This window comes from Hylobates moloch, unplaced genomic scaffold (assembly GCF_009828535.3).
Source record: "Hylobates moloch isolate HMO894 unplaced genomic scaffold, HMol_V3 SCAFFOLD_33, whole genome shotgun sequence".
Taxonomy (NCBI): domain Eukaryota; kingdom Metazoa; phylum Chordata; class Mammalia; order Primates; family Hylobatidae; genus Hylobates; species Hylobates moloch.
In genome coordinates this window covers 2,980,394-3,006,192 of record NW_026652308.1, presented here as the reverse complement: position 1 = coordinate 3,006,192, position 25,799 = coordinate 2,980,394, and the positions used below count along the sequence as shown (strand labels likewise).

General features: G+C 42.1%; 1 protein-coding gene across 1 annotated transcript in view; it reads left to right on the top strand.

Annotated features, from left to right (window-relative positions):
• The window catches only part of LOC116463303 (ras GTPase-activating-like protein IQGAP1), a 111,379-nt gene extending 88,788 nt beyond the window's left edge, over nucleotides 1–22,591 (top strand). The window contains exons 27-38 of the mRNA XM_032146336.1: nucleotides 1,934–2,074; nucleotides 2,171–2,255; nucleotides 3,355–3,587; nucleotides 4,221–4,353; nucleotides 6,029–6,131; nucleotides 6,962–7,097; nucleotides 7,497–7,584; nucleotides 11,340–11,552; nucleotides 12,557–12,723; nucleotides 14,736–14,858; nucleotides 17,281–17,389; nucleotides 20,359–22,591. Of these exons, the coding sequence (XP_032002227.1) occupies nucleotides 1,934–2,074; nucleotides 2,171–2,255; nucleotides 3,355–3,587; nucleotides 4,221–4,353; nucleotides 6,029–6,131; nucleotides 6,962–7,097; nucleotides 7,497–7,584; nucleotides 11,340–11,552; nucleotides 12,557–12,723; nucleotides 14,736–14,858; nucleotides 17,281–17,389; nucleotides 20,359–20,472 (1,645 nt within the window). The 3' untranslated portion in view covers nucleotides 20,473–22,591. The remainder of the gene's footprint in view (nucleotides 1–1,933; nucleotides 2,075–2,170; nucleotides 2,256–3,354; nucleotides 3,588–4,220; nucleotides 4,354–6,028; nucleotides 6,132–6,961; nucleotides 7,098–7,496; nucleotides 7,585–11,339; nucleotides 11,553–12,556; nucleotides 12,724–14,735; nucleotides 14,859–17,280; nucleotides 17,390–20,358) is intronic.
• The last annotated feature ends 3,208 nt before the right edge of the window (nucleotides 22,592–25,799 follow it).

The window sequence follows — 25,799 nt, the reverse complement described above, 5'->3', positions numbered from 1 at the left end:
GTCAGTCATTTTTAGATCCAAAGCCCGCTGGACATTTCAGGATTGGTTTTCTTGTGGGTACCTGTAAGAAACTGGTGTCTTATTTTGCCTTTCATAAAATGGAAATGGAGCAGGCATGGTGGCATGCACCAGTAGTCCCAGTTGCTCAGGAGGCCAAGACAGGAAGATTGCTTGAGCCCAGGAGTTTGAGCGCTACCTGGGCAACATAGACCCCATATCTAAAAAAAAAAAGGAAATTGATTTGAACTCTTTTTAAGATACCAGTGACTGTGAGGTATGGTGGTGTGGTGGGGATCTGTCCTGCAGGTAAGCGTCACAGGTCCCTTAGCTTTCTTCGTTTACTTCAGCCACCATACACGTAGCAAACTGGAATCTTGTCACCTCTTGGGAATGTTCTTTCCTAAAATCTCAAAGTTAATGTTCTGTTCTATCACCAATGTTTTTTAGCATATTGATTCCCTTGCTGGCTACTGCTTTTAAAACTCATATAAATAATAAAATATACAATATTCTTTATTGTTAAGTTCCATGTATTTATTTAGTTCTCATAGAATGCTTCTGTTGATTTTTGCAGAATTCTTGTGTTCATAGTCTACCTATTTTAATTTAGCCATGCTATGACAAATGAAGAGGGGTATTCCTATCTACTTGTATTTTTCTTTTTGTTGTTGTTGTTGAGACAGAGTCTCGTTGTGTTGCTCAGGCTGGAGTGCAATGGTGTAATCTCAGCTCACTGCAACCTCTGCCTCCCGGGTTCAAGCGATTCTGCTGCCTCAGCCTCCCGAATAGCTGGGATTATAGGCATGTGCCACAACGCCTGGCTAATTTTTGTATTTATAGTAGAGATGGGGTTTCTCCATGTTGGCCAGGCTGGTCTCAAACTCTTGACCTCAGGTGATCCACCCACCTCGGCCTCCCAAAGTGCTGGGATGACAGGCGTGAGCCACCACACCCAGCCTCTACTTGTATTTTTTAAGGCTGCCATAACAAATCACCTCAAATTGGGTGGCTTAAAACAACCAAAAGTCATTGTCTCACAATTGTGGAGGCCAGAAATCTGAAACCACTATCATGAAGTTGAGGTGCTGGAAGAGCCACGCTCCCTGCAGAGGCTCTAGTGGAAACTCTGTTTCTTGACTCTTACAGCTTGTGGTGACTGTTGACATCCCTCAACTTGTGGCTGTGTGGTTGCAGCCTCTGCCTTTGTGGTCACATTGCCTTCTCTTCCCCTTCTGTGTGTACCAAAGCTCTCTTCGCCTCTTTTTTTTTTTTTTAGACAAGGTCTTGCTCAAGCAATCCTCCCACCTCAGCCTTCCTAGTAGCTGGGAATGCTAGAATGTGCTGCTGTGCCTGGCATAGCACTCCTATCTTTGAAGACCTCCTTCTGGTTTCTAACAAAGTCCAGATTTGTCAATATCATATACAGGGTCTGCCATGGCCTGCTCCCTGTCTGCTTTTCCACTCTCATTTCTCCTGTCTCCCCTTCCTTCCTAGAAGACTCTTCCTCTCCCATTTTCTTGAGTTCAAGCATCCCTTCCTTTTGGAAGCCTTCCTTGCTTTTTCCATTCTGAGTTGAAGCCCTTTCCCTATGGTCCTGTAGCACTTTTGGTGAACTGATTTACAGCACAATAGGTTTATAATCATCTGTGTGTCGCTCCCACCAGACTGTAAAAGACTCAAGAGAAGGTATCATGTCTTGTATAACTTTTATTCCCAAGTGCGTATTATTGTGCCTGGCACACAATTCAGGCACCTGATTCACAGTTAAAAACCTGAGTTCAGATTCTAGCCTTATCACTTACCAGCCCTGTGAGCATGAGCTTAAGCTATCTAATATTTCTGGGTCTTTCAGTTTATGAAAGGTAAGACACTTGCTTCAGGCTGTTCCTGGCTGTTAGTCTAACATAGTTGGGTGTAATTTCTCTCTTCCCAGCAAACTGCCCTATGATGTGACCCCTGAGCAGGCGCTAGCTCATGAAGAAGTGAAGACACGGCTAGACAGCTCCATCAGGAACATGCGGGCTGTGACAGACAAGTTTCTCTCAGCCATTGTCAGCTCTGTGGACAAAATCCCGTGAGTGCCATCAGTTGTCATGACCCCCAGTAGAACCCAGCACTAAGTGCCTTTCTGCTCCTTGATCCTTCTCACTAAGTTTTGTCCATCCTACAGTTATGGGATGCGCTTCATTGCCAAAGTGCTGAAGGACTCGTTACATGAGAAGTTCCCTGATGCTGGTGAGGATGAGCTGCTGAAGGTAAGAATCTCATAGCCGGCAGACTCCTGCCCTTTGAGGACAAAGCAATAAAACCAGGGCTGACCATAGATCATTACTAACTGCCTAAGTGTAGGTTCTGGCAGTAGCTTACTGTTGATTGTGAGCTTTTGAAAGCAATTGTAATTGGTAAATGATACCTCTCTTAGGATGAAACGCTTCCTGTAGTTTGGCACACAAACATCAAACAAGTAGAAAGATGGATTTTTCCTGTTTTCAGATGCGTTTCTTTGAGTCCTATCTTTTCGCTGTAGTATTGTTCCCTCTGCTGGTGACCTGGCGAATAGTAGCAGGCACAATTGTTTCTGCTAAGGCTGTTGCTGATAACTCTTTTCTTACTCAGCTATGCTCTTCTCTTTCTTTTTTTTTAATCTGAATGCTTTTTTCTTCTCTCTCCTAGTTCTGTGCTTTCCTACAGTGAGGCCTCGATTCTAGACTTTCTGTTCAGGTGAATTAATTTTATTTCTTCTGAATGAAACTCTAGGGGAAATGCTGTGACTGTCCCTGAATTCTTCTGTGGAAGAGATGTGTGTTAAGTGAATTTAATTTCAGAGGCATGAACTTGGCCTTTGAAGTCTGCAGCATGAGAATGTTGGGAGGTGCGGTTACTCTATGCTGATTGGGTCATGTTAAGGAATTTAGCTATGTTTGTTAGCTTTTTATAGGGAAAGCCCATCTACATGAAAGTACACAGTGCATGTGGGTGACAGCAGCCTTATTTGCTACCATGATATGTGAACAAAAGATGCCCTGAAATACTTAATAACAGACTTTAAGTATGTCATTTTTACCTTCTGAATCTGCTCTTTCATTAACTACTGGCAGTAGTTTTCAGTTCTGTTCTCGTTGTTTTCCTGTATTGAACAAAGGGATATTTCATTTAGTTCCAGGCCGTGAGAGAGAGTGTGTATATGTGCATGCATGCGTGTGTATATGTGCATGCATGCATGTATATATGTATTTTTTATTTATTTTTTCCTCATAGGACTGCATTTTCTGCTTTTCTTTGCTAGCAAAGTCATTTGTGGCTTACTTGGTGGTATGTCTTTTAATACCCATCTTTCTGTTTCGTCTGTTCCAGATTATTGGTAACTTGCTTTATTATCGATACATGAATCCAGCCATTGTTGCTCCTGATGCCTTTGACATCATTGACTTGTCGGCAGGAGGCCAGCTTACCACAGACCAACGCCGAAATCTGGGCTCCATTGCAAAAATGCTTCAGCATGCTGCTTCCAATAAGATGTTTCTGGGAGATAATGCACACTTAAGCATCATTAATGAATATCTTTCCCAGTCCTACCAGAAATTCAGGTAAGGGGAAAGGCACAAGTGCTTAAGAGAGTCTGTGGATATATTTTTATCATTGAGGGGAAAAATAAGATTAAAAACCACCTCTCACTTTCCCTGGACTGCCGTATTGTAGAAGACATGTTTGATGTGCCTAGGACTCCAGAAGATGATCCATTTACTTTGAAGAGAATTTTCATATGAAATAGATAGTAGTTAACACTTCTGAAATAGATAGTAGTTAACATAAAAATAATGATGATTATGCATTTAGTACATGTTACCTTGTAATCAGAGAAGAATTGGAGAATGCTTTTAATTTTTGTAAATTAACATCTAGTTTTGAATTAAGTGCTTCAGAGCACTGTCTTAGAGATAGAATTGATTCTCCTAATGGTGTCTGAGAACTGTTTTAAATCATGGTGCAATAGTTCTTATGGGTAAAACTAAAACTACAAACTAGGTGGAGAAAGAAGTTATTCGAACCACTATCCCCAGGTTGTCAAGCACAATAAACACACAGCACTTAATCTTGAAGTAACTGTGTTTACTGGCTTCTGTTTGCACTCATTGTGTGAGAGGTTTGTGAAATGTCCTCTTGCCAACTTCTCATGTGTATGTCCCTTTTTGGGGGGCTGCCTCCTGTGCTTATTTCAGACGGTTTTTCCAAACTGCTTGTGATGTCCCAGAGCTTCAGGATAAATTTAATGTGGATGAGTACTCTGATTTAGTAACCCTCACCAAACCAGTAATCTACATTTCCATTGGTGAAATCATCAACACCCACACTGTAAGTATTTTTCTTTAATTACTTAATTTCATTGTCCTTAATTATCATCCCTGGCTGCTGTTTATCATCTCTAGTAGCCAGGTGTCTAACCTTCCTGTGATCTAACTGACAATGCATCTCCTTGATGTCTCTTTTTTTGCTTGTTATTCTTTTTTGTTTATTTATTTATTTTTTGAGATAGAGTCTCACCGTGTCGCCCAGGCTGGAGTGCAGTGGCACGATCTCGGCTCACTGCAAGCTCCGTCTCCTGGGTTTACGCCATTCTCCTGCCTCAGCCTCCCTAGTAGCTGGGACTACAGGCGCCCACCACCACACCTGGCTAAATTTTTTGTATTTTTAGTAGAGACGGGGTTTCACTGCATCAGCCAGCATGGTGTCGATATCCTGACCTCATGATCCGCCCACCTCAGCCTCCCAAAGTGCTAGGATTACAGGCGTGAGCCACCACGCCCAGCCTTTTGCTTGTTGTTCTTAGAAATATCTACTGCTAAGTTTCTAAAAGGTCTTCCCAGGCCACCTGCATCAGAATCCTATGGGCTGATAGTTAAAAATGAAGTTTCCTGGACCACCCCCCCAGGCCTACTGAATCAGAATCCCACTAAATTGATCTATTGCATTAATAAAATAGTGCTTTTACTCTTCTTTCTTTTTACCCTAGCCCTCTGCGTTATTTTTCTAACGTGATCTAGAATACCAGCTTCTTTCTCTGTGTAGCCTTGGAGTGGATTTTTCCCTTGGAAGCTGGTGCTCCATGTTTCTTCAGATTTTTCAAATCATTTTTTCCCCTCTAGGGACATGGACATGTAAAACAGGAACAAGGACATATGTAAAAATGTAAATGAAATTTCAGGTTACTGTCATTTCTGAGGGCATCACCGGGGATAATGGCACCTTGAAGACTTTGTTGAGTGCCCCTACAATAATTATAACACATTGATTTGGTATACTTTTCTCTGAATTAAATCATGCCATACACTGGAAACATTAAGTAAAAGTCTACATGTGACTTACTTTAACTGGTAGTGGGGTACATTGATGACTTTGGGTATTGAACTTTGAGTTTCAATGTTTTGTGGGTTTTTTGTGTTTGTTTGTTTTGTTTTGTTTTTTTGAGATGGAGTCTTGCTCTGTCACTCAGGCTGGAGTGCAATGGTGCAATCTCGGCTCACTGCAACCTCCGCCTACCGGGTTCAAGCAATTCTCCTGCTTCAGCCTCCCTAGTAGCTGGGATTACAGGCGCGCACACCACGCCCAGCTAATTTTTGTATTTTTAGTAGAGACAGGGTTTCATCATGTTGTCCAGGCTGGTCTTGAACTCCTGACCTCAGGTGATCCACCCACCTTGGCTTCCCAAAATGCTAGAATTACAGACGTGAGCCACTGCGCCCAGCCACAGTGTCACAGGGCACATTTGAATCCTTTATGGCCATGAGGTTAAGAGAATACCAGTATTTCCTCTTCTTACGTCATAACATAAGTCATTCAACAGAGCCCGGTGTGGTGCTTTACATATCATATTGTTTATTTGGCTTAGTTTGCTGAGGATTTGCTTGTTGTTTCTTTGAATATAGGAACTTTGTTGGAACCTCTTTGTGCAGATCATTGTTAGGCTTTCTAGGGAGGGACGGGCTGGAGAGTTGAATGTATAAATGGAGTTGATCATTGGTGTTTGCAGCTCCTGTTGGATCATCAGGATGCCATTGCTCCAGAGCACAATGATCCAATCCACGAGCTGCTGGACGACCTCGGCGAGGTGCCCACCATCGAGTCTCTGATAGGTAAAGTTCTAACTTTTGCCTGGAAGGTCAAAAGGGAATATGACAGAAAAGTGTTGTAATTGTCACCTCCTCTGTTTTTTGCACTATACCAAACTCTGGATATACATTGAGAAATAAAATAGATGTGATCCTGATAGTTTCATAAGAGACAAAACAAAAACAACAACAACAAAAGCCCAGATGTGATCACTATCTGTAAGGAACTGGGATCAGAGGAAGAGATTTTAAACGCAGATACATACTGCCAGCGTGTGTTTTTTTAAAAAAATTGCAGATACATAAATTAAAAGTCCTCTAAAGGAAATAATTTGTTTGTTTGTTATGAGATAGGGTCTCCCTCTGTTGCCCAGGCTGAAGTACAGTGGTGCAGTCATAGCTCACTGCAGCCTCAAATTCCTAGGCTCAAGTGATCCTCCTGAGTTTTTTTTGTTTTTTTTTTTTTTTTAAATAGAGATGGGGGTCTCACTATGTTGCCCAGGCTGGTCTCAAACTCCTGGCCTCAAGCCATCCTCCTCCTTTAGCCTTCCAAAGTGCTGGGATTGCAGGCCTGAGCCACTGCACCCAGCCAGAAAGAATGTTTTGAGAGAGAATTGTGATATTGTAGTGTTGAAATGATTTCTCAAACATTTATGGAGTTATTATGGATCCCTTGCCTTTATCATTTGGCATAATAACATTTTATTTCTCAGTAAAAGTTGTTATCGTCACACTGTACATGTTAGGTGATTCAAGTATTATCGTAGACTTGCATCATCTTATATTTGTATTATTTCCCCCCAATATCTCCTCTCTTTATTATGCTGACTCTTTCCACCCTCCCAAAACTTCAGGGGAAAGCTCTGGCAATTTAAATGACCCAAATAAGGAGGCACTGGCTAAGACAGAAGTGTCTCTCACCCTGACCAACAAATTCGATGTGCCTGGAGATGAGAATGCAGAAATGGATGCTCGAACCATCTTACTGAAGTGAGTATCAAAAGAAGGAAGAATGAAATGAATGTAATCCAAAGGTTTCTTGGCCTTTGGAGAGGAACCTGCTGGGTCCTACCTGAAATGACCATACTGACCTCTCATACTTGTCATAATCCCAGTCACCAATCACCTCTCATATTGTACTTGGCACAGGACTTATCTGCCTTATTTTGCTAATATGCTACAGTGAAATGTAAATCTTGGAAATCCTAACCCTCGTACCTATTTATGGAATGGTTGGTTAAATAAGCCTAGTGCCTTGAGTACTGTGTACTGGCAGCTGCCGCTTGGGACTTCTGTGAGGTACTGTTTGTGCTGCTGCTGCTGCTTCGGTCCACTTGAGAGGAACTAGAACACTGGTAATATTTAAATGCTTCCCCCATCTCGTTTCAGTACAAAACGTTTAATTGTGGATGTCATCCGGTTCCAGCCAGGAGAGACCTTGACTGAAATCCTAGAAACACCAGCCACCAGTGAACAGGTAAAATTTAGGGTCTAACATACTCCTTTATTTGGTAGATAAGCTCTCCTGATAGGCGCATGTCAGAGAAAGGAGGGGAGACAAATAAGAGTTGGTAACCTAGGGGTGAGCATGAATGTAACTGGGGGACAGTGGTAGTTACGGCTCGTCTGAGAAAGTGTTTGGTTCCTGAGTCCAGGAGGTGATGTCCTTTGGGCAGGAAGCTCACTGGCACTTGCATGCAGAATCAGTGTGTCCATCCAGTATATCCGTCCCTTGGTATCCACAGGGGATTCTTTCCAGCACCCATTCCCCCTACCCCTGGCCAATACCAAAATCCATAGGTGTTAAAGTCCTTTATATAAAATGGTGTAGTATTTGGCCAGGGGTGGTGGCTCATGCCTGTAATCCCAGCGCTTTGGGAGGCCAAGGCGGGTGGATCACGAGGTCAGGAGATCGAGACCATCCTGGCTAACACGTGAAACCCTGTCTCTACTAAAAATACAAAAAATTAGCCAGGCTAGGTGGTGGACGCCTGTAGTCCCAGCTACTCGGGAGGCTGAGGCAGGAGAATGGCGTGTACCCAGGAGGCGGAGCTTGCAATGAGCCAAGATCACACCACTGCACTCCAGCCTGGGCAACAGAGCGAGACTCCGTCTCAAAAAATAATAATAAATAAATAAATAAATAAATAAATAAAATGTTGTAGTATTTGCATATACTTACACACATTCTCCCACATACTTTAAATCATCTCTAGACTACTTATAATACCTACTACAATATAAATGCTATGTAAATAGTTGTTACTGTATTTTTTAAATTTGTATTATTTTTTATTGTTGTTTTTTTTTTTTTTTTTTTTCAAATAGTTTCAGGGTTGGTTGAAACCATGAATTATGTAGGGTTCACTGCAATTTATTGAATATTATATATTTTGAATTCTGTTATGTGCCTTGGTAGATAGAAGAAAAGTACAGAATGTGGCTCCTAAATTCAGTGAACTCATGGTCTTGTTGGGGAAATGTGACATATATACCTGAAACAGTGATGAAACCATTCAAAATTAACTATGTTACTGACTAAAAAATAAGAGAAGTTTCAGGAAAGAGGCCAGTGAGGCAATGCATTAGGAAGCTTCCTAAAAGAAGTGGAACTGGAGCCAGACGTATAAAGGTGGAAAGGATTTGGGTGTGCATGTAAGACAAGAGAGGGCATTCGAGGCAGGAGAGCGATGTGAACAAAGGTACAAAGGAGGGAAGAGCATGATGCGACCAGACTACACGTCTGGAATGGAGCTGTGGGTGGAGGTGAGTAGTGAGAAATAAAACAGACCAAATTATTTAGAACTCACAAACTAGATGGGAATTTGGCACTGCAGAGATAAGGAATAAAGAGCCTCTATAAGGTTCAAGACCATTTAATAAAAGCTAATTAATTCAGCAGTGCTATTAGAGCAGATGATAGTTGAGTCATCTAGGTGTGTGATAAGGTCCAGTGGGGTGGGCAGATGGGGGTTGGGACCTGGTATTTTGTGGGGTTGGATGAGTCATGTAATATCTAAGACCCTTGTTTCTTTTTTTTTTTTTTTAATTTGAGACGGAGTCTCACTCTCAGGCTGGACTGCAGTGGCGTGATCTTGGTTCACTGCAACCTCCGCCTCCTGGGTTCAAGCGATTCTCCTGCCTCGGCCTCTCTAGTAGCTGGACTACAGGTGTGCACCACCACGCCTGGCTAGTTTTTATATTTTTAGTAGAGACAGGGTTTCACGATGTTGGCCAGGCTGGTCTCAAACTCTTGACCTGAAGTGACCCACCCACCGTGGCCTCTCAAAGTGCCGAGATTACAGGTGTGAGCCACTGCGCCCAGCCATAGACCTCTGTTTCTCATTTGTCAAATACGGAAAGTAGGTCAAGTCATTCATTTTCAAATTTTAAGCATGGTAATCTGTTTCATTAAATGACAACTTACCTAAAAGCCCAGAATATAAAGCAGGTACTCTGCTACTCTGGAGCTACTCTGATAGCCAGCAATAGGGCATCTGAAATCCAGCCCTACAGGACTCTGTGATGCCTCTGGCAAACTCTTGAGGCTGTACAGAGAACTATTTGGAAACCATTGTTTTAAATGAAGTCTCCGCTGTCAGTTGCTGTGACTGATTACTGATTAGATATGTGTGAAAGGCAAGTAAGGACATGTAAACCAATACTTGAAACACGTTGAACCTAGAAAGAAATTTGAAATAAGGAAGGAGGAGCCAGTCTTTATAGAGAACCTAGTATGTGTTTGGTGCTCTCACCTCTGTTCTTTCATTTAATCCTTACAATATTCCCATGAGTCGAGTCTTTTCATCCTTATTTTGCAGATGAGGAAACCAAGACCCTTACAGGTTAACTGGCTAAGATCATCAGCTTGTAGTGACAGAACCAGAAGTGGATCCAGTTCTGTCTGCCTCCAAAGCTTATGCTCTTTACATTATGTGATGCAGAGTACTCTTGACATTAGAAAAAAGGGGACTATTGGGAAAGGGAATTGCTCCAGTTAGGGAGAATTACAAGTTTGAACTATAAGCCATCCCGAATGTAAACATCCCAGTACAAACAGTTCAGAATATAGCACCAGAGCCATGGTCACAAAGATTTAGGATCTGTCAGCACAGAGGCGGTCATTGAAGTATTGAGAGTAAACAGAGAGAAATGGTCACAGGTCACGTGGAAGTACCAAACCATGCATAGAGCAAGAAGACAGTGCAGAGAAGATGAGCAAGGTGACGGAAAAGGCATTGGATTTTGGACAGGGGAATGGTAATTGGTGATGAGAGCAGTAAAGAAGAAAGTGCTGAAATAATGAAACAGTGAGTGTAGATCATATGTTGGACAGGAACAGACAATGGACGGTGACTATGAAGGATGGCATCTATGAAGGATGGCAGTATCAAGGGAAGGTGTTTCCCTGTTACGATTGTGGTGTCTGCAGCATGTTTGAAAGCAGAGGCAAGGCTCGAGCATGATTCCACCTGGACAAAGTGACACAAAGAATTAGCAAGGATTTACTAAGCACTGGTCTTGTTGTATTAGTATAGTTATAACATTTATACAGCTATGTTTTTAATAAAATTAAATGGCTTCCATGTCTCAAAATGTGGTAGAGAAAAATGACTTTGTAGCCAGTAGAGTCCAGTCTCGGTGATTGTACCTGAGTCCAGGAAAGAAGCCCTAAGCACCTAAGCAGTTGTGTGATTTTTTGTTTGTTTGTTTTTTGTTTTTTTGAGACGGAGTCTTGCTGTGTCACCCAGACTGGAGTGCAGTGGCACGATCTTGGCTCACTGCAAGCTCCACCTCCTGGGTTCACGCCATTCTCCCGCCTCAGCCTCCTGAGTAGCTGGGACTACAGGCACCTGCACCATGCCCGGCTAATTTTGTTTCTGTATTTTTAGTAGAGACGGGGTTTCACTGTGTTAGTCAGGATGGTCTTGAACTCCTGACCTCGTGATCTGCCCACCTCGGCCTCCCAAAGTGCTGGGATTATAGGCATGAGCCACCGCGCCTGGCCCAGTTGTGTGATTTTGTAGATATCATCTCTTCTAGGTGGAAAGAGACGTGCCTCTGCTTCATGCAGTTTCTCATCTATCATTTGGCAGGGGACAGAATTTGTTTCCTTCTGTTTCAAGGTTGGAGTTTAAGAACTGTATAAGTTCAGGTGCAGATGTGCTATATAAATTCAAGTTTAGGATTAGTGTGGTAAACTTGCTAAGAACTTCTTTTTCCCATCTGTAGGAAGCGGAACATCAGAGAGCCATGCAGAGACGTGCTATCCGTGATGCCAAAACACCTGACAAGATGAAAAAGTCAAAATCTGTAAAGGAAGACAGCAACCTCACTCTTCAAGAGAAGAAAGAGAAGATCCAGACAGGTTTAAAGAAGCTAACAGAGCTTGGAACCGTGGACCCAAAGAACAAATACCAGGAACTGATCAACGACATTGCTAGGGTACTGCATTTGGGGGACAGAGGGGAACCGGCCTTGTTCAAAGCTGAGAGGCTTGAGAGACAGTAGCTGTTCAGATAAGAGCATAGCTTCGGTTCATGGGCAAATTAGTGCCCTCCTCTCTGAGAAACCATATCTGACTCTCCAGCATGAGGGCCTTGCCTGACGTGAGGTGGCTTATTCCATGGCCTAAATTACTAGGGAGAGGACCTTAACTAGAGCCTCCTATGACCTTAAAGAATTTGTCTTCAGCCTTAAAGAATTCTTCCAGATCTTCTTCATGATTACTGTGAAATATAAATTCACATCAAGTTGATTAAATCATTGATTTGTATGAATCATCTCAAGCGAGGGGCTTTGGTAAAGACTAAGAGTTTAGGTGTTCTATGCTGTTGCACTAAGATAATATTATGCACACCTGGGAACCGGTAGTTGATGTATTATAGTTCTCTTTTTCTCCCTTTCCCAACAAAATATTTAAGAGGTCCAAACCAGCTTTGCAAGTAAATTCTAAAAATGTGTAAGTCTAAATGTAACACATTTCCCTGCTAGAAGATACAAATGGGGGAAGAAAATTTGAGATCTGAATTTCTCTGTTAATTTGTGAAAACAAATTACTGCCTGTTGAATGTATGGTTAGGTCAGGCACAGTGGCTCACATATGGAATCTCAGCACTTTCTGAGACCAAGGCAGGAGGATCGCTTGAGACCCCATCTCTACAAAAGAAAGTTTTTTAATTAGCCAGATATGGTGGCATGTGCCTGTAAGTCCCGGCTACTCTGGAGGCTGAGGTGGGAGGATCATTTGAGCCTGGGAGGCTGAGGCTACAAGAAGCCATGATCTCAACCACTGCACACTCCAGCCTGGGCAACAGAGTGTCTAAAAAAAAAAAAAAAAAAAAGGGTAAGTAGTCATATTTAAGGCAGAGTTAAGTATTGCTGGGTTCTAGTGTGAAATGATAATGATACCTGTCGTTATTTTTCTCACTTTAATAATTATGTCTCAGGATATTCGGAATCAGCGGAGGTACCGACAGAGGAGAAAGGCCGAACTAGTGAAACTGCAACAGACATACGCTGCTCTGAATTCTAAGGCCACCTTTTATGGGGAGCAGGTGGATTACTATAAAAGCTATATCAAAACCTGCTTGGATAACTTAGCCAGCAAGGGCAAGTGAGTATTTTTTCTTTTTTAAGAATCAATGTCAGGGAAAACAATTAGAGTGAGGAGAAAGCAGAGGCAACTGAAATGACACTGGAAATTTTTACTTAAAATACACTAGATCTATTTATTGCATTAGTCTTTTTTTGTACCTCTAATCATTTGTATAATTGCCTAATTCCATTTGTAAGTGTATGATGTAAATAGTGGGTGGGGGATTTCATGGATGCTTATCGCTAAGTATTCCTTTTGCAAAATATCTTCTTGGGGCCTGTCAAGGTGGCCCACACCTATAATCCCAGCACTTTGGGAGGCTGAGGTGGGCGTGTCACTTGAGGTCAGGAGTTCAAGACCAGCCTGGTCAACATGGTGAAACCCCATCTCTACTAAAAATATACAAATTAGCTGGACGTGGTGGCACGCGCCTATAGTCCCAGCTACTTGGGAGGCTGAGGCAGGAGAATTACCTGAACCTGGGAGATGGAGGTTGCAGTGAGCCACGATCCCATCACTACACTCCAGCCTGGGCGACAGAGCAAGACTCCGTCTCAAAAAAAAAAAAAAAATTCTTGGCCTTAGAAATTAAAATCATGAAAAGAGATCATCTAGTGGTCCCAAAATCACTTAAGGAATATTATGCAAATTTGGATCCCCTTGCCCCTCTCTATACTTCCTGGGGACAAGATCACAGGCTCTGATTTTTTTCCTGGGTGCTGAGGAAGGTCTGATCCAGCCTTCTTGGCCCTGGCCACAAACTATCAGCATGCTCATTTTACAGGGAGGGAACTGAAAACCCAGAGAGGTGGGTGGTAACAGAGCAGGTTTTACTTGTAGGGTAGTTTATTATTTATTCCTAACTTTTTATTTTAAGAGTTTTCAAATCTCAGAAAGATTGAATAGAACAATAAGCACCCATATGCCCTTCACCTGGATTCACCCATTTTAACATTTTGCCATATCTGCTTCCCATCTCCCTGGCTCGTGCGTGTCCTCTGTTTCTCTCTCTCCATGGAAGACTCCCTGGGGTCAGGCAGGGCTGATGGGAAGGGATGAAAAACAGGCCCACCTAACCCTGCTTGCAGATCTGACTCCTGTGAGCTTTTGACGTGTTTTCATTGTTCTTTGTGCACTTCCTGACTTTCTGACACAAGATGTTTCATGTTCAACCTGTAGTTTCCCCTCTCCAGGCCCAGAATGAACTGTTTCTCCAAGCATCCCTGGTTTCTTTGAATGAAGACTGGTATTTAGAAACCAAGATCTAGAAATAGGTGTGTTCACTGCCAGATTTGTCATGGCCTCCAGGCCTTCTAAGCAGACAGACCTAGATTCTCATTTTTTTTTAATGCTGCATATTATTCCATTATACAGATAGATGTAACAATTTACTTCAACAGTTCTCCACTGATGAACATTTAGGTTGTTTCCAGTTGTTTGTTATTATTTTTTAAATTCTGCAGCAAATAACCTCTTGTACATATGTCATTCTGCAAATGTGGGCATATTTCTGAAGTTAGCACTTCTTGCCTTGATTATCCTAATAGCCTCCTAACCTGTTTCTTTTTCCTTATTCTCATTCATCTGTAATTGCTGTGCTGGCTTAAACGCTTTTTAAAAGTATTTATTTGATGATATTTTTATTTTTTCCCTACACAGCTAAGGGGCTTAGAGTAACTCCTTCACTCCTGGGATTCAGTACCGTTCCCTCAGGCTGGCATATGAAGCTCTCATAGTTACTTGTTAGGTGCTTAAGTTCCCAGAAGGACATGGGAGGATTAAGACATTGTTAAATTCATGGGTGTATTCTCAAATATAATTTAAACTAAAAATAGAAGCAGTTTAGTAACATTTCCCCTGTTTTGCAGAGATATTGCCTAGGCTAATTCTAACGTTTGTTTGCCATTTTAGAGTTGGTGTGTTACTTATGTCTGGAAGTTTGGTTTTTGACATGTTTCCTTCAGTTACCAATGATGAAGATTCAGAGTAGATGGTTATTTATAGAAAGTGACATAATGTGATTTTTACAGAGTCTCCAAAAAGCCTAGGGAAATGAAAGGAAAGAAAAGCAAAAAGATTTCTCTGAAATACACAGCAGCAAGACTACATGAAAAAGGAGTTCTTCTGGAAATTGAGGACCTGCAAGTGAATCAGTGAGTCTTTGCTTTTTGTTTTATAAGTTGACTTTTATTTCTACATTTATCACATCTTTGCCTTTTTGTCTTCATTTCTCTTTTCTGGATGGTTACTTGTAGTATTTTTTTATGTATTTATATATTTTTATGTGTAGAATTAGGCCTCATACTCAGAGTTAATTTGTCATAAAAGAGTTTGTCTTTTCCTTGTTTGTAGAACATTTGTCTCAGGTCATGCTCACTTCTTTGGGTCTGATCTTAATTTTTCCTCATTAAAGCAGGAAGCCATTCTTTGGATTTCTTCTGTTTCTGAACCAAGAATAAATTAAGAGTAACAATAAGAGGAGTTTGCTTTATTCCACTTACAGCTAGGAACCAGGCACTTATCTTCATTTTCTTTTCTGGGAAGTATCAGCTTGCTTTGCACCTGGTTCATGGACCTGACATGTCATCCTCCCACAGGTCCTAGGCCCAGCGTCATTAGCAAGCATTTATTGAGTATCTGCTCAGTCAGCCCTGTGACCTCAGGCTACTGATCTTTCTCTTCTTTTGTCTGTTTGGGGGGGAAAAAAACAATTTTTAAAAAAGGAACCTTTTACGTTTTTCTAATTCTAAAATAATATGTATTCGTTATTAAACTTTGAAAATACAGTAAAGCATAAAAAAGAAAACACCTGTAATTCCACAAGCCAGAGATAACCACTGAAATTGTTTTAATTATTTTTTTCTATTCACATAAAGATTATCCACGACTCACCCACTTATGTATTTAACTACTTTATATATATATATTCTTTTTTCTTCTTCTTCTTTTTTTTTCTTCTTCTTCTTCTTTTTTTCTTCTTCTTCTTCTTTTTTTTTCTTCTTCTTCTTCTTTTTTCTTCTTCTTCTTCTTCTTCTTTTTTTTTTTTTTTTGACAGAGTCTCTCTGTCACCCAAGCTGGAGTACAGTGGCGCGATCTCAGCTCACTGCAGCCTTGGCCTCCCAGGTTCAAGCAATTCTCCCACCTCAGCCTCCCGATTAGGTGGGACTACAGGCATGCACCACCACACCCAGCTAAGTTTTTGTATTTTTAGTAGAGATGGGGTTTCACCATGTTGGCCAGGCTAATCTCAAACTCCTGACCTTATGTGATCCACCCACCTCAGCCTCCCAAAGTGCTGGGATTACAGGCCTTTATTATTTTTATTATTTATTTATTATTATAGATCATTATTTTCCACTACTGTTCAAGTGCTTACCTCTATTTGCCTTTCTTCTTTTTAATTTGCTTTTATGGGCTTAGAAACTAGCCAACTAAATCTGATAAAATTACTTATCACTTAAGATAAATATCTTTAAGGAATAACCTGTGAGGTGTTGAGATGTTCCAGTTGAATAAAATGCACGTGTGTTTCAGTGCATGGGTTTTTGTGACTTCTCCTTTAACTCTCAGTGACCTTTTTGCATCTTTCATGGTTCTCAGCCCTGTTCGTAATAGGTAAGGCAGCTCCATAGTTGAGTTCTGGAAGTGGTGCTACAGCATAATCCCTTTTTTTTTTTTTTTTTTTTTTTTTTTTTGGATGGAGTCTCGCCCTGTCACCAGGCTGGACTGCAGTGGCACTATCTCAGCTCACTGCAACCTCCGCCTCCTGGGTTCAATCAGTTCTCCTGCCTCAGCCTCCCGAGTAGCTGGGACTACAGGTGCATGCCACCACGCCCAGCTAATTTTTGTATTTTTAGTAGAGATGGGGTTTCACCATGTTGGCCAGGATGGCCTCGATCTCCTGACCTCGTGATCCGCTCGCCTTGGTCTCCCAAAGTGCTGGGATTACAGATGTGAGCCACTGCGCCTGGCTGCATAATCCCTTTTCCTTTTGGCCCCCCAAAATTTCCTGGCATGTAACATGTTGTGAATGAGTGATAACTTAAATATGTTTAATAATAACAATTAATTTTTGGTAATACTGAGTGTGCTTATATACACAGCACCTACTCTTTCTAGAAGACCTCCTCCCTTGGTGCTTTTTATACGGATCCCCTTTTGTTTATTTACTTCTCCCAGTTCTCAAACATGCATGTATTCAAACACGCATACCGTCTCCTTCCACCCCCGTTTCCTCCATTTTCTCCTTTTATCATTAGGTTTCATTTTTGGCCATGTGGAAGTGAAGAGATGTCATCCCTTCACACGCCACTTGTGGCACTCCTCAGTGGTTCCTCTTTCATAGAATGCAGGTGCTGCAGGCAGAGAGAGGTTGCCATTCCTCTCTCCAAGTCCCAGAGCAGATGGTACTTAGGCGTGGCAATCCATGCTCTTTCAGCTGCAGAAGTACTTTCGACCTGTATTTTCTACCCCTTTTCACCCTTGAAGACTTGGTTCATCTCCTTTCCCCATTTCACAGAATATTTTTATATGAGAACATAAAAACCACACCCTTACGATGTTATCTTTCAACAGGTTTAAAAATGTTATCTTTGAAATCAGTCCAACAGAAGAAGTTGGAGACTTTGAAGTGAAAGCCAAATTCATGGGAGTTCAAATGGAGACTTTTATGTTACATTATCAGGTGGGTATGCACCAGCAGGAACCAAAAACTTTCTGGATGAGATTCTTGTCCAAGTAGGAGAAATAGATAAAGAGGAGACTCATCTGAGGAAAGCTGTCTACATTCAGCAGTGAGCTAGGCTCCACACTGGGGGGAAAGAAGCTGAGGGTTTCAGCGTGTTTGGTTTGGTGTGTGCGCTCTGGAGAGCTTTTGCAGATGTAAATCTTCAGAAAACATTTATCCGAAGCCTCCACTTAGTGCTGCCACTAAATTGAGCTGATACCTTGGACTTGAACAAAATGCGTAAGTACACATACTGACATTGCAAAATTGTAAGCCCACTTAGTAGCTTGAAATCTTTTTTCTCATTTTGATTTGGTATAGGTACTTAAATGTTAGATGCACTTCTGACAAGGTGTGTGTAAAGTTTATGTTTGTAAACCGAATCCTATCTTAAATCCAACAAGAACTCGGAAGTAATTCATTTTTGTAGCATAAAGATCCCTAAGTTTTATTTTGAAATATCTGATTTTTACACGTTAAAAAATAACAGGGCATTGAGAGGATTCCTAGGTGACATCCAGACTCTTTTAGCTTTGTGTGTGTGGCACCGGTTAGTCTGCTCCTGTCTCCTTTCTTGCACTGCTTCACACAGCCACGCCCTGCCAGCCCGGGCAGGTGCCTTCCTGTGAATGTACATTTGGGCTTCTGCTCATGCTGCCCTCCCTCCCCTCCCCTGCCTCCCAATCCTGCCCCTTTTGTTCCTCCATCGAGTACTTCCATGTGTGTGCCTCCCCCAGCCAAGCCATAATAGGTGGTTTCCCCTTCGCTTCTGTAGCCCTTGCAGACATCCTCTGTTTACAGTAGGTGTTGACTTACTTCCCCTCTCCCTGCTAAAGCCATAAACTCCTTAAGGACAGGTAGCATTTCTTGGTCATCTTAGTTTCCTTCTCAATGACCAGTAGACCATTAAAACATGTTAGCTAAACAAATGTGAAGTGATTTTGTGATGCACACAGCTAACTAAAGTACTTCCACCAAAATAAAAGAAAAGGAACCTCTTATTCCCTGAGTTTCACCAAATTATTATTTTTTAAAATTTTAAATTTTTTTATTTACATGGAGTTATCAGAACATATTTTTATTTTTAAATTTTTTAACCAAATCGTGTTAGGCCAACCAGTCTGCCTGTGGTAATTTATTAATTTATGTACAAATTCATTAAATGTGGGGTGACTGCCAGGTGTGGGGTATTCTGTTAGGCACAGGTCCCAGCAGCCCTCATGGAGCTGCTAGGATTTTTCCAGCAGATAATTTAACTTGTGGGGTCCTTTCTTTTTTGAGTGGGGGGCAGGCAGAGTCTCGCCCTGTCGCCCAGACTGGAGTGTAGTGGCGTGATCTCCACTCACTGCAACTTCCACCTCGTGGGTTCAAGTGATTCTCCTGCCTCAGCCTCCTGAGTGGCTGGGATTACAGGCGCACACCATCACGCCTGGCTAATTTTTTTTTTTTTTTTTTGAGACAGAGTTTCGCTCTTATTGCCCAAGCTGCAGTGCAATGGCACAATCTCGGCTCACTGCAACCTCCGCCTCCCAGGTTCAAGTGATTCTCCTGCCTCAGCCTCCCGAGTAGCTGAGAATATAGGCGCGCACCACCACGCCCAACGCCCAGCTAATTTTTGTATTTTTAGTAGAAACAGGGTATTCACCATGTTGGCCAGGCTGGTCTCTAACTCCCGACTTTGTGATCCACCTCCCTCGGCCTCCCAAAGTGCTGGGATTACAGGCGTGAGCCACCACACTCGGCCTTGTGGGGTCCTTTCAAGCCTTTTGACCCTTGCTTTCTCGTCACTACTCTTCTAAAGTTTAGAAGTGAGACCACTCAGATTTCTTAAACTTGTTCAGGACGATGGTGAAAGTAGCAGGAAAAGTGGGAGCATTGCAGTCAGATCTGGATTGACCACTTCCATCTCTGTCCTATTGTGCAAGTCATTTAACATCTCTGAGCCTCAATAGCTCATCTTTAAAGTTAGAATAATCGCACCTCATAAAAATTTTTGTGAGGACTTTAAAAGATGCTATTAATGTGCTTACACAATGCCAAGCACATGGCAGACACCTAATAAAACATCAAGTTCTCTCTTTTCCCCTTGCCTTCAGGACAGAAAGTGTTCTCACGTGGAACAGAAATTAAGAATCTAGCAGATAGTGGCTGGGCGTGGTGGCTCATGCTTGTAATCCCAGCACTTTGGGAGGCCGAGGCGGGCGGATCACGAGGTCAGGAGATCGAGACCACGGTGAAACCCCATCTCTACTAAAAATATAAAAAATTAGCCGGGCGTGGTGGTGGGCGCCTGTAATCCCAGCTACTTGGAGAGGCTGAGGCAGGAGAATGGCGTGAACCCGGGAGGCGGAGCTTGCAGTGAGCTGAGATCGCGCCACTGCACTCTAGCACTCCAGCCTGGGTGACAGAGCGGGACTCTGTCTCAAAAAAAAAAAAAAAAAAAGCTAGCAGATAGTGTCGAGGTGACATTACTATCCTTATCTCATTTCCCCCTGCTTAGTATATTTCATCATAGGTTTAAATGCTTCACCTTTTCCAGATTTATTAAAACTAGTGACCCATAACATGGATGAAATGGGAAAATGTCATTGTGACTTCTGAAATAAAAAGCTTAGATGTGTGTGGCAACTGAACATGTTTCTTTTTCTTTCCATGTATGATGAATTTTGATAGGAACAACATGACTTCCTAACTCCAAATCAACCAGAAGCCTCCCTTGGCCAATGCGCCCTATTGCTCCAGCTCTCAGGCTGGTTGTGCAGTGGGTAGTTTCCTAGCTAGGAACCTTTCTTTTGCCCCAGTTCACATCTGGCACACAAGGCAGGCCTCAGTCCATCTGGATCCCTCCCTACATTGTGTCCTTTTTCCTTGTTCCACAGACTTGATTAACTGTCAAAATGTTTTGTTTTGTTTTGTTTTGTTAATAGGACCTGCTGCAGCTACAGTATGAAGGAGTTGCAGTCATGAAATTATTTGATAGAGCTAAAGTAAATGTCAACCTCCTGATCTTCCTTCTCAACAAAAAGTTCTACGGGAAGTAATTGATCGTTTGGTGCCAGCCCAGAAGGATGAAGGAAAGAAGGCACCTCACAGCTTCTTTCTAGGTCCTCCTTTACTCATTGGAAGCAAAGACCCAGCCCACAATAGCACCTCAATCTAATACACTCCCGATGCCACATTTTTAACTCCTCTCGCTCTGATGGGACATTTGTTACCCTTTTTTCATAGTGAAATTGTGTTTCAGGCTTAGTCTGACCTTTCTGGTTTCTTCATTTTCTTCCATTACTTAGGAAAGAGTGGAAACTCCACTAAAATTTCTCTGTGTTGTTACAGTCTTAGAGGTTGCATTACTATATTGTAAGCTTTGGTGTTTGTTTTAATTAGCAATAGGGATGGTAGGAGTCAAATTTTTCTCATTTAGAAGTGGAAGCTATTAGCACCAATGACATACATACATACAAGACACACAACTAAAATGTCATGTTATTAACAGTCATTAGGTTGTCATTTAAAAGTAAAGTTCCTTTATATTTCTGTCCCATCAGGAAAATTGAAGGATATGGGGAGTCATTGGTTATCTTCCATTGTGTTTTTCTTTATGGACAGGAGCTAATGGAAGTGACGGTCATATGTTCAAAGGAAGCATTTCTAGAAAAAAGAGATACTGTTTTTAAATTTCATTATCAAACTTGGGCAATTCTGTTTGTGTAACTCCCCGACTAGTGGATGGGAGAGTCCATTGATAAAATTCAGCTACTCAGATAAATTCAGAATGGGTCAAGACACCTGCCTGTTTGTGTTGGTGCACAGAGATTGTCTTGATTCAAAGAGACAATTCACTCCATCCCTATGGTAGAGGAATGGGTTAGCCCTAATGTAGAATGTCATTGTTTTTAAAACTGTTTTATATCTTAAGAGTGCCTTATTAAAGTATAGATGTATGTCTTAAAATGTGGGTGATAGGAATTTTAAAGATTTATGTAATGCATCAAAAGCCTTAGAATAAGAAAAAGTTTTTTTAAATTGGTTTATCTGTATATCTGAACTCTTGAAACTTATAGCTAAAACACTAGGATTTATCTGCAGTGTTGCAGAGAGATAATTCTGCCTTAAATTGTCTAAAACAAAAACAAAACCAGCCAACCTATGTTACACGTGAGATTAAAACCAATTTTTTTCCCATTTTTTATCTTGCTGCCCACATTGTGCCTTTTATGAGCCCCAGTTTTCTGGGCTTAGTTAAAAAAAAAAAATCAAGTCTAAACATTGAATTTAGGAAGCTTTTGTTCTTGGATAAAAAGTCATATACTTTTTTTTTTTTTTTAAACTTTTTCCAGGAAAATATATTGAAATCATGCTGCTGAGCCTCTATTTTCTTTCTTTGATGTTTTGGTTTGGTATTCTTTTATCATAAATTTTTAGCATTTAAAAATTCACTGATGTACATTAAGCCAATAAACTGCTTTAATGAATAACAAACTATGTAGTGTGTCCCTATTATAAATGCAGTGGAGAAGTATTTTTATGAGACTCTTTACTCAGGTGCATGGTTACAGCCCACAGGGAGGCATGGAGTGCCATGGAAGGAATTGCCACTACCCAGACCTTGTTTTTTGTTGCATTTTGGAAGACAGGTTTTTTAAATAAACATCTTACTCACATGAAAAGATGATGCTGTTACAACTAGCATTGCCTCAAAAACTGGGACCAACCAAGGTGTGTCAGCCCTGTTTCCTTAAAAGAGGCTATGAATCCCAAAGGCCACATCCAAGACAGGCAATAATGGGCAGAGTTTACAGCTCCTTTAATAAAATGTGTCAGTAATTTTAAGGTTTATAGTTCCCTCGACACAACTGCTAATGCAGAATAGTGTAAAATGCACTTCAAGAATGTTGATGATGATATAGAATTGTGGCTTTAGTAGCATAGAGGATGCCCCAACAAACTCACGGTGTTGAAACCACGCAGTTGTCATTACTGTTATTTATTAGCTGTAGCATTCTCTGTCTCCTCTCTCTCTTCCTTTGACCTTCTCCTCGACCAGCCATCATGACATTTACCATGAATTTACTTCCTCCCAAGAGTTTGGGCTGCCCATCAGATTGTTGCTGCACACAGTTGCCTTTGTATCTCTGTATGAAATAAAAGGTCATTTGTTCATGTTTGTGTTTTTCTCAGTTTCATTGTTAACAGTTCCTGCTAAACACCTTGACTAGAGTGAGATGTAATAGTTAAAAGCACAACAGCAGACAACCCCTTCCTTTTAAAGGAGAAAACGTAAGTCCACCATCAAATCACTGAATGTCTCAAAGTGACTTAATGTGAATGTGTGACTTTAGCCTTTTTAATGAGTATGCTTATCTTCACCATAAAAAGAAGGGGGTTGCGGGAAGCAAACACTATATATCACTTAATTCTGATTGACTAACGGTGGAAAGTTTAAAATTGCAACAGCATTTAACCTTTTTTGACCAGCACACTCGTTGAGCACATAGACTGTGCCCCTTAGGGGGTTCCTATGTTACATGCAAGTCACCAGAAAAGACTAGGGGATGTTGAGTGTGGAAAAAGTAAACCACAGCAGTAAAAAAAGAAGAAAAGGGGCCGGCGTAGTGGCTCACACCTGTAATCCCAACACTTTGGGAGGCCGAGGCGGGCTGTATCACCTGAGATCAGGAGTTTTAAGACCAGCCTGGCCAACATGACGAAACCCCTACTAAAAATACAAAAACTAGCTGGATGTGGTGGCACGAGCCTGTAATCCCAGCTACTCAGGAGGCTGAGGTAGGAGAATCACTTGAAGCTGGAGGCGGAGGTTGCAGTGAGCCAAGATCACACCACTGCTGTCCAGCCTGGGAGAGCGAGACTCCAACTCAAAAAAAAAAAAAAAAAAAAAAAAGGCTTCCTTGTCAGAGGGCAGCCTTACTTAAAAATACAAACTTGTACATAAGCATCCCGTTGTGTTGGTAAACTGTGGCCAGACTCTTGGAAAATTAGTGACAGGTTGAAATAAGGGGGGAAACGGAATAATTCTAAAATAGGGAAAATGAAAAATTGGAGGTGATGATTTGTGCGAGTGGTTGGAGATGACCGCATGCTCCTCTGAGGAAGAGTGAGGGGAAGAGCGTGGCTCTCCTGGTGGGACTCTCTGGAAGGTACCCTTCTGAGCCCCACGTTTCTCGTTTTGAAATGGAAAGGATGCTGTCTGGTAGCTTTGTTATTGAAACCTGAAATATTTTAATAATATGCTCTATATTGTCTTGCAAAGAAATCAAAGGAGTTAGAAAAGTACTTATCAGGACTGGGTGCGGTGGCTCATGCCTGTAATCCCAGCACTTTGGGAGGCCAAGGCGGGTGGATCACAAGGTCTGGAGATCGAGACCATCCTGGCCAACATGGTGAAACCCCGTCTCTACTAAAAAATACAAAAAAATTAGCTGGGCATGGTGGCGCATGCCTGTAGTCCCAGCTACTCAGGAGACTGAGGCAGGAGAATCGCTTGAACCTGGGAGACGGAGGCTGCAGTGAGCCGAGATCATGCCACTGCACTCCAGCCTAGGGGACAGAGCGAGACTGTCTCAAAAAAAAAGAAAATTGCTTATCGGCCGGGCGCGGTGGCTCACACCTGTAATCCCAGCACTTTGGGAGGCCGAGGCAGGCAGATCACAAGGTCAAGAGATCGAGACCATCCTGGCTAACAGGGTGAAACCCCATCTCTACTAAATGCAAAAAATCAGCCGGGCTTGGTAGTGGGTACCTGTAGTCGCAGCTACTCAGGAGGCTGAGGCAGAAGAATGGCATGAACCCGGGAGGTGGAGCTTTCAGTGAGCCGAGATCGTGCCACTGCACTCCAACCTGGGCAACAGAGCGAGACTCCAACTCAACAACAACAAAAAAAAGCTTATCAAGGTATAGCAATATTAAATAAGAAAAAATAAGAGGGAAAATCAGAGTAGGGGCTGGGTGCGGTGGCTCACACCTATAATCCCAGCACTTTGGGAAGCCAAGGCGGGTGGCTCGCTTGAGATCAGAAGTTAGAGACAAGCCTGGCCAAAATGTTGAAACCCTGTTTCTACCAAAGATACAAAAATTAGCCCGTGTGGTGGTGCGCACCTGTAGTCCCAACTACTTAGGAGCTTGAGGTAGAAGGATTGCTTGAGCCTGGGAGGTTGAGGCTGTGGTAAGCCGTGATTGCACCACTGCACTCCATCCTGGGTAACAGCAACACCCTGTCTCACAAAAAACAAAAAAAAAAAGTAGAAAAGTAAGATGGAACCCAGAGCAATGGCAGAGTGAACGCTGTGGAGTCCCAGCTGCTGCTGGTGGTGCCACTGCACCAACGGGGAGGGAGACGGGGTCGTCACAGCCCTGCTGCTCATTCTTTTGCCTGTGTATCCCTGAAAATAATTTGGGAAAACGTATACATCCCTTCACACATTTTAAGTTTGACAAATACATTTTTAATGTTTAAATCAAGAGTACCTGCTAGCATGTGAATTTCAATATAAAAATGGCCTCATAAAAATATCGAATGGAACCCACCTTCATTCATTTTTAAAGGTACACGAACAAAGCTCTTAGCTGGAAATTTCTTTTTTATTTCTGTATATTATATTTTATTTATTTTTGTTTGAGACAGAAGTCTTGCTCTGTCGCCCAGGCTGGAGTTCAGGGGCGTGATCTCGGCTCACTGCAACCTCCACTTCCCAGGTTCAAGTGATTCTCCTGCCTCAGCCTCCTGAGTAGCTGGGACTACAGGCGGCTGCCACCACGCCTGGCTAATTTTTTGTATTTTTAGTAGAGACGGAATTTCACCATGTTAGCCAGGCTGGTCTCAAACTCCTGATCTCAAGTGATCCGCCCACCTCGGCCTCCCAAAGTGCTAGGATTACAGGTGTGAGCCACTATGCCTGCCCCTGGAAATTTAAAATCTTTACAAATTTAACTTTTTTTTTTCTGTACTCTGCTTCCTTCAGAATTTTATCCTAGTGAAATATTTTAAAGGACATCTTATTTTTGGTCATCTGTAACAAAAATAAAAATTTGTTTTCATGACCACAAGCCTATTAACCCAATCCAGAAAAACATTTTGCATAGATACAGTTGTTAGTGCATATTCGATTGCAGTATTTTTTTGTTTTTTTGAGTTGGAGTCTTGCTGTGTCGCCCAGGCTGGAGTACAATCTTGGCTCACACAACCTCTGCGTCCCAGGTTCAAGCAATTGTCCTGCCTCAGCCACCTGAGTAGCTGGGACTACAGGAGCCCTCCACCACACCCGGCTAATTTTTGTATTTTTAGTAGAGACGAGGTTTCACCATACTGGCCAGGCTGGTCTCGAACTCCTGACCTCGTGATCCGCCTGCCTTG